Source organism: Oryx dammah, unplaced genomic scaffold (genome assembly GCF_014754425.2).
Source record: "Oryx dammah isolate SB20612 unplaced genomic scaffold, SCBI_Odam_1.1 HiC_scaffold_9, whole genome shotgun sequence".
NCBI classification, from domain to species: domain Eukaryota; kingdom Metazoa; phylum Chordata; class Mammalia; order Artiodactyla; family Bovidae; genus Oryx; species Oryx dammah.
Genome location: NW_024070193.1, coordinates 45,443,988 through 45,456,740, shown reverse-complemented (window position 1 = coordinate 45,456,740; position 12,753 = coordinate 45,443,988). Strand labels below are relative to the sequence as shown.

General features: G+C 43.1%; 1 protein-coding gene and 1 long non-coding RNA gene across 5 annotated transcripts in view; one reads left to right on the top strand and one right to left on the bottom strand.

The window, feature by feature from the left end:
- CCDC13 (coiled-coil domain containing 13) overlaps positions 1–8,448 on the bottom strand; it is a 36,484-nt gene extending 28,036 nt beyond the window's left edge. Inside the window, exons 1-3 of one of the 2 annotated variants that reach the window (XM_040246091.1) lie at positions 8,385–8,448; positions 7,159–7,379; positions 3,125–3,273 (exon numbers count right to left, since the gene is read on the bottom strand). In XM_040246091.1, the coding sequence (XP_040102025.1) occupies positions 3,125–3,273; positions 7,159–7,379; positions 8,385–8,408 (394 nt within the window). In that variant the 5' untranslated portion in view covers positions 8,409–8,448. Of the gene's footprint in view, positions 1–3,124; positions 3,274–7,158; positions 7,386–8,384 lie in introns of both variants that reach the window. The other variant, XM_040246090.1, reaches the window with a different exon arrangement.
- LOC120867772 overlaps positions 1–9,686 on the top strand; it is a 40,458-nt gene extending 30,772 nt beyond the window's left edge. For all 3 annotated transcript variants that reach the window (XR_005721990.1, XR_005721992.1, XR_005721991.1), the window contains 2 exons: positions 6,559–6,735; positions 8,415–9,686. This is a non-coding gene — a long non-coding RNA (uncharacterized LOC120867772). The remainder of the gene's footprint in view (positions 1–6,558; positions 6,736–8,414) is intronic.
- The last annotated feature ends 3,067 nt before the right edge of the window (positions 9,687–12,753 follow it).

Sequence of the window (12,753 nt, the reverse complement as noted above, 5' to 3'; positions counted from 1 at the left end):
CTCTCGTCCAAAGGGCAGGCAGTGGGCTCAGAGCGAATGGGGGAAATCCTCTTCTTTTGCTTATTCTTTCCCAACTCTGTCTCCAGACAAGCCCCGCTATTTTTAAAAATAATTTTAATTAATTTATTTTTGACTATGCTGGGTCTTCATTATTGCAGCAAGCAGGGGCTACTCTCTAGTTGCGATTCCCAGCTTCTTAATGCGATGCCTTCTCTTGCTGCAGAGCATGGGCTCGAGGATAAACAGGCTTCAGTGGGTACAACACCTGTGCTCAGTAGTTGTGGCTCTTGGGCTCTAGAGCACAGGCTCAATAGTTGTGGTGCACGGGCTTAATTGCTCTGAGGCATGTGGGATCTTCCCGGATCAGGGATTGAACTAGCGTCTCCTGCATTGGCAGGTGGAATCTTTACAACTGAGCCACCAGGGAAGCCCAAGCCCCACTCTTGAAGCTGCCAACCCCATGATAATAGGGGCAGCAGTAAATGGGCAAGCACAGAAATGCTAAAATATCTCGATAAATAGAATATTTTATATCATTAAGTTCTTTATGTATTAATATAATTCAGTTCAGTTCAATCGCTCAGTCGTGTCTGACTCTTTGCAACCCCATGGATGGCAGCACGCCAGGCCTCCCTGTCCATCACCAACTCCTGGAGTTTACTCAAACTCAGGTCCTTTGAGTCAGTGATGCCATCCAACCATCTCATCCTCTGTCGTCCCCTTCTCCTCCCACCTTCAATCTTTCCCAGCATCAGTGTCTTTTCCAGTGAGTCAGTTCTTCACATCAGGTGGCCAAAGTATTGGAATTTCAGCTTCAACATCAGTCCTTCCAATGAATATTCAGGACTGATTTCCTTCAGGATGGACTGTTGGATCTTCTTGCAGTCCAAGGGACTCTCAAGAGTCTTCAACACCACAGTGCAAAAGCATCAATTCTTTGGTCCTCAGCTTTCTTTATAGTCCAACTCTCACATCCATACATGATGACTGGAAAAACCATAGCTTTGACTAGATGGATCTTAGTTGGCAAAGTAATGTCTCTGCTTTTTTAATATGCTGTCTAGGTTGGTCATAGCTTTTCTTCCAAGAAGCAAGCGTCTTTTAATTTCATGGCTGCAGTCACCATCTGCAGTGAAAAATAAAGTCTGTCACTATTTCCACTGTTTCCCCATCTATTTGCCATGAAGTGATGGGACCAGATGCCATGATCTTCATTTTCTGAATGTTGAGTTTTAAGTCACCTTTTTCACTTTCATCAAGAGGCTCTTTAGTTCTTCTTCACTTTGTGCCATAAGGGTGGTGTCATCTGCATATCTGAGGTTATTGATATTTCTTCTGGCAGTCTTGATCCCAGCTTGTGCTTCATCCAACCCAGCGTTTCTCATGATGTACTCCACATAGAAGTTAAATAAGCAGGGTGACAATATACAGCCTTGACATACTCTTTCCCTATTTGGAACCACTCTGTTGTTCCATATCCAGTTCTAACTGTTACTTCCTGACCTGCCTACAGATTTCTCAAGAGGCAGGTCAGGTGGTCTGGTATTCCCATCTCTTTAAGAATTTTCCACAGTTTGTTGTGATCCACACAGTCAAAGGCTTTGGCATAGTCAAGCAGAAGTAGATGTTTTTCTGGAACTCTCTTGCTTTTTTGATGATCCAACGGATGTTGGCAATTTGATCTCTGGTTCCTCTGCCTTTTCTAAATCCAACATCTGGAAGTTCACGGTTCACATATAATGGTTGAAAGCAAATACGATAGCATTCTCTGATGAGATTTTCAACATATACAGATACAATACTTAAGAGTTGTACTGTAAGGGGGAGGATAAAGGGATCCATATGGTGGTAAAGTTTCTTCATCCCACTTGAGTGGTAAAATAATATTTCTGAGTAGGCCATGAAAGTTATGTGTGTCGTAAGCATTAGTGCAGTCACCAAAGAATTGTACAAAGAAATGGAAAAACTAAAGCAAACACAAAAAATCCAGCCAAAGGAAAAACAGTTTATCAGCTGTCAGCAGCCTGGTTCACAAACATGAACTGAGCCTGTCAAACTTTCCTCTTCAAAACATGAAGGCATCTCCTCTCCCCCTGGAGCCTCTCAGCCTTGAGAGACAGCCTTGCAAAAGCTGCCCCTTTGCATCTAAAACCCAAGCCAGGTTAGGTGTTACCTTCTCTTCGGTGTAGCTTTATTTTAGACAGAAAAGGCCAAAGAATGGAGGGAGGCATAAGAGTTTTTAAGATACCAAATTCTCCTTGCTTTTTAATTCAGCACTGGTCCTCTGGGTACACCTACTCTTAAGGGCATTTACTAGCAAAGGCAGAGGGGGACGCTCTGGCAGATGCCAGGTGAGGCATATTGCCCTCTGTGATTGGTGACACCGACTTTGTACTTTCTTAGTCAGCCACCTGGGAATTGCTCAATGCATGGAGCAGAGGACAGCCAGGGCCAAGGTCTCCACCAGATGTGTAAGAATAAGGTGGTTCTAGCTTAGAACCACAGAGTCAGTGGTCAATGTCCAGTCCATACCCACAAGGGCTAACATACCCAAGGTCCCTAACAGGCCCATGGGGTCAAGGTCTCAAGCAGTAGAGTCAAGGTCCAAGCCAGACCTGAAGAGACAAGGTCCATTCTAGATGCTGCTGGATTCCAGGAAATCCCCTGGGAACAGCCAAATTCCCTGTCTTGTCTACCCTTCTGGCCCAGTAACAGCAAGAGGTATAGAGTAAATGCCTACTTTTACTGGGGCTTTTTTCACGTCCATATTTGAGCCAGAGTATTGAGATAGGATGGATGCCATCAGCCCACTGAACAGGCAGCAGATGCCATGGAGAACTGTCATGAGTTCCAGCGGGTTCACCCACACTGCCTGGAATGCCTGTCCTCTGCTTCTGCGGCTCCCGATTCCTGGCATGCTGGCCCACCCTGCCTGCTCCATTCCTCTCCCCATCCCTTATTTCTGGGACTTATCTGGACAAGCTTGATTACAGATGACCCTTGCACTCTCTCTTCACACCTGCCCTCTGGAACTTGCTGTTTGTCTGCCCTGTAGGCTCCATGGCAGCTGGGCCAGCCGACCTGCACTTCAGGGTAGGAACTGTCATAATAGCGGTGCAGTTACCTGTAAAGGCAAATCTGTCTTCTTCTATTTTCTTTTTGAGATGTTTGATTTCAAAGTCCCTCTCCTTCAGCAACTTATATAATCGCCCATTCTCATCCACTGTTTCCCTGAGTTGATCCCGAAGCTGTTCGATTTCATCTTCAAGCACCCTGCAAGGGAAAGGCAGAATCACAGGGGGCTCAGGCCTCCGTGGCCCAGTTTTGTTGTCCCTGGCTGAGTACTGGGTGGTGACTAGAACTGGTCTGTATAAAACAGGAATGAGGAATTGAGGGGAATCTCAATGAGCAGATTTTTAGCATACTGTTCTCAAAACAATGATCAAGGACACACGCACAGAAGTGAAAGGAGCAACAAGCTCCGAATGCTATGGTTTACTCAGGGTTCGACAGAGCTACGTAAAACCCTGCCCAGAGAATTCATAGAATTCATACTCCGTCCCAGCATCTATGGAACATGCATAAAAATATAGGCTTCAAAGGCAATCTTAGCAAACTCCAAATAATGAGCATCATGCAGACCATTTTCTTTACTATTAATTATCTAAAATTAGAAATCAGTACTAAAAAAGGGCAAAAATTCAGAAAAGAACTCCAAAGTTGTCATATGCTTGGAACCAAACATACACATACACACACACTGCTAAATTATTTATGGGTTAATAAGAAATCATAATGTGTATTACGAAGCATTTAGAATGGATTGACTATAGAAGCAACATATCTGAAAACTTGTGAACAGCAGCTAAAGTGATACAAGGAAATTTATAGTCTTAATTTTTTAAAGATTTTTTGATGCAGACCATTTTTTAAAGTCTTTATTGAATTTGTTACAATATTGCTTCTGTGTTTTTATAATTTAAAATTATTTATTAAAATTTTTGGCTGCACTGGGTCTTGGTTGCTGTGTGCAGGCTTTCTTCTAGTGGTGGTGCATGGGCTTAGTTGCCCCACAGTTTGTGGGATCTTCCTGGACCAGGGATTGAATCGGTGTCCCTGCATTGAAAGCTGATTCTTAACCCACTGGACCACAAAGGAAGCCCTGCTTCTCTTTTTTGTTTTAGTTTTTTGGCTCCGAGGCATAAGTGATCTTAGCTTTCCAACAGGAATCTGCAGCTCCTGCGCTGGAAGGCAAAGTCTCAACCAATGGACCACCAGGGAAGGCCCTCTAGTTTTACTTGCATATTGAATCATAGAAAAAGTATTAGAATTCCAGAAAAACATCTACTTCTACTTCATTGATTATGCTAAAGCCTTTGACTGTGTGGACTACAACAAACTGTGGAAAAATTCTTAAAGAGGTTGGAATACCAGACCACCTTACCTGCCTCCTGAGAAACCTGTATGCAGGTCAAGAAGCAATAGTTAGAACCGGATATGGAACAATGGACTGGTTCAAAATTGGGAAAGGAGTAGGTCAAGGCTTATTTAACTTCTATTCTTATTTAACTTCTCTGCTTATATTCACCCTGCTTATTTAACTTATATGCAGAGTACATCATGCTAAATGCTGGACTAGATGAAGCCCAACCTGGAATCAAGATTGCCGGAAGAAATATCTATAACCTCAGATATGCAGATGTCACCACCCTTATGGCAGAAAACAAAGAGGAACTAAAGAACCTCTTGATGATGGTGAAAGAGGAGAGTGAAACAGCTGGCTTAAAACTCAACATTAAAAAAACAAAGATCATGGCATCTGGTCCCATCACTTCATGGCAAATAGATGGGGAAACTATGGAAACAGTGAGAGGCTTTATTTTGGGGGGGCTCCAAAATCACTGTGGATAGTGACTGCAGCCATGAAATTAAAAGACACTTGTTCCCTAAAAGAAAAGCTATGACAAAACTTGACAGCATATTAAAAGCAGAGACATTACTTTCCCAACAAAGATCCGTCTAGTCAAATCAATGGCTTTTCCAGTAGTCATGTATGGATGTGAGAGTTGGACTATAAAGAAAGCTGAGCACTGAAGAATTGATGGCTTTTGAACTGTGGTATTGAAATCAAGTCCCTTGGACTGCAAGGAGATCAAACCAGTCAATCCTAAAGGAAACCAACCCTGAATATTCATTGGAAGGACTGAGGCTAAAGCTGAAGCTCCAATACTTTTGCCACCTGATGTGAAGAACTGACTTATTAGAAAAGACCCTAATGCTGGGAAAGACTGAAGGCAGGAGGAGAAGAGGACCACAAAGGACAAGATGGTTGGATGGCATCTCTGACTAAATGAACATGAGTTTGAGCAAGATGGAGCATCTGGGAGATGGTGAAGGACAGGGAAACCTGGCGTATTGAAGTCCATGGGGTCACAAAGAGTTGGACATGACTGAGTGACTGAACAGCAATTAGAAGACCAAAGAGGATTGTCTAGGCCTTGAGGCTAGGGCTCTGGGTCTCAGGTTAAAGAAAGAAAAAACATAAAGTTGCTCAGTCGTGTCCGACTCTTTGCGACCCCATGGACTGTTGCCCACCAGGCTCCTCCAATAGGAAATCAGAATAGGCGACTGGTATTGCCTGTTTTACGTTGTCTTGCAACTTTTTTCAGAACTTTAAAACAGGAGAAAGGTGATTGATGCATCTCTGATTGTTTCTATCGTTAGGCACGAAACCAGCTCCACAGAGGCAGTTGCTCAGGAAGTAAATAAGTTATAGAAATTATGCATGTGTGTCTGCTCAGTTGCTTCAGTTGTCCAACTCTTTGCAACCTATGGACTGTAGTCCGCCAGGCCCCTCTGTCCATGGGATTCTCCAGGAAAGATATCTGGAGTGGGTTGCCATGCTCACCTCCCAGGATCTTCCCGACCCAGGGATTGAACCTGCATCCTCTTACGTCTCCTACATTGGCAAGCTGGTTCTTTACCATTACCGCCAACTGGGAAGCTCAAAGGTAACAGTAATTATTGTTGTTTTGTTTAGTTGCTAAGTCATGTCCAACTTTCTTGTGACCCCATGGACTGTAGCCCACCAGGCTCCTTTGTCCACAGGATTTCCCAGGCAAGATACTGGACTGGGTTGCCATTTCCTTCTCCAGAGGGTCTTCCCACCCCAGGAATCAAACCTGGATCTCTTGCATTGCAGGCAGATTCTTTACCACTGAGCCACATGGGAAGCTCAACTAATTATTAGATAATGGATATTATTAATAATATTGTTGGATACCAACAGCTCAAGTATCCACAAATTCCACTTTCTCTGACTTGAGGAAAGATCATTTGGAAATCAATCTGGGGTTAACTTAGATCTAATATTTAGGAGCCCTATGAATTTTTTCAATTCTTGACATCTTAATTTTTTCTAATGAGCATTTTTCAGTAGAACATTGTGAAAACTGAGAAACCATGTAAAGTAGAATTTGTAGATGGAGAATAGATTCTGGGTGAAACCAGAAGCAAAGAGATAGCTCAAAAACTGCTGTGATTTTTTTTTTTTTTTAGCAAAATGGCTAGCAAACTTTTGTATCAATTGAGACTTCTGCTTCTAATAGGCTGTATAAATCACTGCATCTGTATGACGCCATCAAATTTAGAGCAAAATGAGAAGATTTTGGACTCTTCAACCTTTCCAACAATTATATAAAAGCAAGGAATCCATCAAGTGCTTCTTTATGAAAGGTAGGTTTATGTGTCCTTATGTGTCAGGAAAGGGAATTTGGGGCAGAACAGTCTCAGATGAGGTTTGGAACAGTGATCATCTGTGGGTCATCAGAGCCATACAACTGGCTTCTCAAAAACCAATTTTTTCTTTCATGAAAGACAAAATCCAAGTGAATAGACCACACCTTGATGAATTTCAAAATTTTCCATTTGACTTCACATGGTTTTTGAATAAATTTCATGCCAAATTATGTCTATAGGCCCAGAGACCCTCTATCAGATGCAAGAGTCTTCAATAACAATCTCTATGTCAAAAACCTCTTGAGTCTCAGTTGATAAACACACATTTGGCCAACCAGACTGTCGAACTGTCTGCAGTCATTCTCCCCATATTGCCTACCTCCCTGCAATGCCCCTGGGAGAGTCCAAGCTTGCATTTACCTCTGCTCAAAGCTGGTTTTCGAGTTCTGCTCCCCAGCTTGGAGGACACTGAGGCCATCAGAGATCTCCAGGGGCTCTTTTTGGTCATCACCTCTGCTTTGAAGGCTCAGTTCTTTTTCCTTCCGTTTCTCCATCTGCTTCTGTAACCTTTTGCGCTGCATCTCTTGCATGGCTCTAAACTGGAGCCTCAAGGTGTCCTGTGAGCCTTCATCCTCTGCCATCTTGCCCTCGGAGTAGGAAAAGAAGCCTGAGCTGAAGCAAACTCTACAAAGTGCTTTTCTCAAGAGTGCTCGACTCATAATAAGCCCTGTCTACAACTTCCCAAGCCTGGAGTTTCCTGCTTAGTTTTGCAGGTGTCCATGTGGAAGCTTGGAAGACCCACCCTCACTTCAGATCCCCTGAAAGCCACAGCTGAACTGTACTGAGCATCACCGCCCCACCCCACCCCCAACACACCCTTCCATCCCTGACTGTGCCATCAGGATACTCTTCCCCATTACTCAGACTCAACAGTTGACTCCTTCCTATCCCTATAAGCAGTGGCTGTCGACTCTAGCTGAACATTAGAATCTCCTGCTGCTGCTGCTGCTGCTAAGTCGCTTCAGTTGTGTCCAACTCTCTGTGACCCCATAGACGGCAGCCCACTAGGCTCCTCTGTCTCTGGGATTCTCCAGGCAAGAACACTGGAGTGGGTTGCCATTTCCTTCTCCGATGCATGAAAGAGAAAAGTGAAAGTGAAGTCGCTCAGTCCTGTCTGACTCAACGACCCCACAGACTGGAGCTCCTAAAATATAACAATGCTGTGGCACATCCCTGGACCAATTAAATATCAGTTCCTAGGAATGGGGCTCAGATATCATTACTGCTTTTTAAAAAAATATATATTTATTTATTTGGCTGTGCCAGGTCTTAGTTGCAGCATACAGGATCTTTAGTTGTGGCATATGGGATCTAGTTCCCTGATTAGGGATCGAACCCGAGCCCCCTGCATTGGGAGCGTGGAGTCCTAACCACTGGACCACCACGGAATCCCTAATTACTGCTTTTAATTGAGGTATAATTTTAAATTGAATTATAATTTACATGAGTAAAGTGTGTAAGTTGTGAGTGTACAGCTCAATAAATCTTTACACAGGTATACACCCCTGGCTCCGGCCAGGCCTCCTGGCGGCTACTTGCTGTCTTGACTCCAGCCAGAACCATCCTGTAGTTTTCCCTGCACTTACAGTGTTTGCTCCGCTGCTCCCCATCTCTAGCTGCAGAAGCTCCTTCACCTCTTCAGACGCTTTCCTGCGCTGTCCTGGCAACCGTCACCAGGGAAACCAGCCACGACGCCGCATGACGTCATCATGCGTCTACGGCGGCCAAGAGGGCCCCGGGAGTTCGGAAAGGGACGGAGGTGCAGACTACCCGGGTTTAGTAGATAAGTCAGCCAGCACGGTGGGGTAATGGAAAGGGGCGTCTTGCGTCTTGAGACTTTAAAGTTCAGCTGGTGGTCCGCTTCTAGAACGTAGTTTAAAAGTTTTGTGGGCCAAACGTTCTACGCAGAGATGCGCATCCCGCAGTCGTGCTGGAAGAAATTAAAGTGAACGATCCCACCATGAAATTTAACGTAGCCTTTCAGAATGTCTTTGGAAAATATAGAACAGTGTCAGGAAAAGCTTATTTTGTGCCAGTGAGTGTAAAATACAGGGCACGGAATAGTAACTGCTGAATAAATGTAGTTATGTTTTTAAAAGTAGGAACAGAGGGACTTCCCTGGCAGTCCAGTGGTTAGGGCTCTGCGCTTCCACTTCAAGGGGCGCAAATTCGATCCCTGGTCTGGGAATAAGAGCCCGCATGGCCCGGCCAAAACAAAAACTAGGAACGGAACATGACTGGGGAGGAATGCAAAGAAATATTAAAGTTAAAAATGGTTGTATTCGAGTGCTGGAATTGTAGTGGTATGTTTTTATCTTTGAACTTTAGAGGATTTAAAATATAGAGCACATGGTTTATTTCCACAGTGAAAAACATTTGTGTGTTTGTTTGTTTTCTTCTTTCAGATACTTCCCAATTTAAGTCACTACTAGATTCAGGTCTTCAGAAAGTCTTCAGATATTTCATGGTTGTTTTTTTTTTCCTCAAAAGGCATTCACTCCACAGACGTGCATGAAGGTGGGGCACCTGACCACATATTGCAGAACTCTAGGGCAGTACCACAGCCAGAATATCGATGTTGGTCATTGTACTTGTATTCATTTGTGTGTGTGTGTTACTTCTGTACCGTTTTATGATGCTTAGGCTTACATACCCACTACCATCTTCAAATATTGAACATTTAAATCACCACAAGGATTCCTCTTTTGGGGCTTTTATTACCACATCCACTTTCCTCCCCCCTCACTCCCAAAGGGAGTGACCACTAATCTGTTCTCTAGTTCTAAAATTTTGTCATTTCAGAAATGTTATGTAAATGGAAGAATATGGTATGTAACCTTTGGGGACTGACTTCCTTTATTCAGAATAGATTTCTGGAGATTCATCCAGGTTGTTGTATGTATCCGTTTGTTCCTTTTCATTGCCGAGTAGTTTTCTATGATATGCATGTACAACATCTTGTTTAAACCATTTGCCCCTCAGAGGACATCTGGGCTCTTTCTAGTAGGGGGCAGTTACAAATAAAGGGGCTTCCCTGGTGGCTCAGACCGTAAAGAATTTGCCTGCAATGCAGGAGACTTAGGTTCAATCCCTGGGTCAGAAAGATCCCTTCAAGAAGGGAATGGCTTACCTACTCCAGTATTCTTGCCTGGAGAATTCCATGGAGAAAAGATCCTGGTGGGCTACAGTCCATAGGGTCGCAGAGTTGGACAGGTCTGAGTAACCAACAGACCCATGAGGAGGATTACAAACAAAGCTGATACAAACATTCATATATAGATTTTTGTGGGAACTTAACACTTTCATTTTTCCAGGATAGATGCCCAGGAGTCCAGTTGTATGATAATAACATGTTTAGTTTTATATGAAACCGCCAATCTTTTCTGTAGAGTGCGTCTGCCATTTCACCTTTCTACCAGCAGTGTATAAGTGATCCACTTTCTCCACATCTTTGCCAGTATGTGATTTGCCTCTATTTTTCATTTTAGGTGTGTAGTGACATCTCACTGTGGTCTGCTGTGCATAATGAATAATGATATTGAACATTTTTTTCAGGTACTCATTTGCCATCTGTGTATCTTTGGTGCAGTGTCTGTTCATGTCTTTTGCCCAATTTCTAGCTGTTGATTTGTGAGAATTCTTTATATGTTCCAGATACTAATCATTTGTTGGACTGTAGTTTGCAAATATTTTCTCCCATTCTGTAGCTAACTTTTCCTCTTTACATGAGTTTTCATGGAACAAAAATTTTGACTCATTCCAATTTACCATTTTCTCTTTCAGTGTGGAGTATAAGAACTCCTTGTGTTAGGGGAAAGCACAATGACTGAAACCGCCCACCCTGGCCAGGCCCTTTAGTAACCATTCACATGAGTTGTTTTATGACAGGAGATCCTGGTGAGAAATAAGGAACTAATAAGCCACTACCAACTGGAAGAGTTCAGGAAAGGTCGAAAGGAGACATCACATGTCTGTCCACTTCCCAGAATCCCTCTCGCTAGCATCCATCTTGGCTGAGCGATGTGTGCGCCACTAGGAAAGTCTCTGAATTAGAATGATTGGCCAAAGACCACCTGGAAACTGATCCCATCACCATAAAACCCGAGACTGCAGGCCACGCGGCAGAGCAGTTCTCCTGGGTTCCCTTACCCTACTGCTCTCCACCCAGGCGCCCTTTCCCAATAAAATCTCTTGCTTTGTCAGCACATGTGTCTCCTCAGACAATTCATTTCCAAGTGTTAGACAAGAGCCCAGTTTTGGGCCTTGGAAGGGGTCCCCCTTCCTGCAATGCTTGCATATCTCTGTTTCCCAAAGATTTCCCCTTATGATTTTCTAAAAACATTAGTGTTATGTTCATGATTTATTTTGACATAATTTTTATGTAAGATGTGAGGTTTAGGTTGAGATTCTTTTTTTTTTTTTTAACCTATGGATGTCCAGTTGCTTCAGCACTATTTGTTGAAAAGTATCCTTCCTCAGCTGAATTGCTTTTGAGCCTTTGTCAAAAATCAGTTGTGTAAATTCAACAACAAAAAGCCACCCACTTTAAAAACAGGCAAAGGACTCGAAGAGACATTCCTTTCAAGAAGATATACAGATGGCTAATAAGCACATGTAAAGATGTTCAGCATTACTATCCATTAAGGAAATGCAAATCAAAGCCACAGTGGTGTACCACTCCATACACATTAGAATGGCTATTACTTTTTTTTTTAATGGAAAATAACGTGTTGAATTTCAAGAGGTGGGAAAATTGAAACCCTTATGCATTGCTGGTGGGAGAGTAAAATGGTGCAGCCATTGTAGAAAATTTGGAAGTTCCTCAAAAATTTAAACATAGATTATGATCCATTATAACTCACTTCTGAGTATATGCCCCAAATATGAAAGCAGATGGATACTTGTACACCAGTGTCCACAGCAGCATTATTCACAATGCCCAAACAATGTAAACAATCCAAATATCAATCTCCAGATGAATGGATAAGCAAAGTGTGGTAACATCCACTAAATGGAATATTATTCACCCATAGAAATGAATGAAGTACTGACACATTCTCCAACATGGATGAACCTTGAAAAACATGCAAAGTGAAATAAGCCAGACATAAAAGGACAACTACTGTATGATTCCACTTATATTAGGTACCTAGAGTAGAGACAGGTAGTAGAATAGAGATTGTAGGGGGCAGGGGAAGAGAGAAATGGGGAGTTTTATTATTAGAGTATCAAGTTTCTGTTTGGAATGATGAAAAGGTTATGGAGGCCAGTGATGGTAATGGTTGCATAGTATTTTAAGTATACTTAGTATCACTGACGGAGAAGGCAATGGCACCCCACTCCAGTACTCTTGCCTGGAAACTCCCATGGACGGAGGAGCCTGGTAGGCTGCAGTTCATGGGGTCGCACAGAGGCAGACACGACTGAGCAACTTCACTTTCACTTTTCACTTTCATCCATTGGAGAAGAAAATGGCAACCAACTCCAGTGTTCTTGCCTGGAGAATCCCAGGGACGGCAGAGCCTGGTGGGCTGCCGTCTTTGGGGTCGCACAGAGTCGGACAGGAGTGAAGTGACTTAGTAGCAGCAGCAGCAGCAGCAGCAGCAGTATCACTGAACTATACACTTAAAAATGCTTAAAATAGTTAATTGTTATGTATATTTTGGGCTTCCCTTGTGGCTCAGCTGGTAAAGAATCTGCCTTCAATGCAGAAGACCTGGGTTCAATCCCTGGGTTGGGAAGATCCCCTGGAGAAGAGAACAGCTACCCACTCCAGTATTCCGCCCTGGAGAATTCCATGGACTGTATAGTTCGTGGGGTTGCAAAGAGTCAGACACGACTGAGCGACTTTCACTTTCACTTTTCTTTCATGTATATTTTACAGTATAGTTATTTTTTAATCAGTTGAGCATGTTTGTGTGGCTCTAGCTGATCCTTTTTCTAATCCCTAAATTA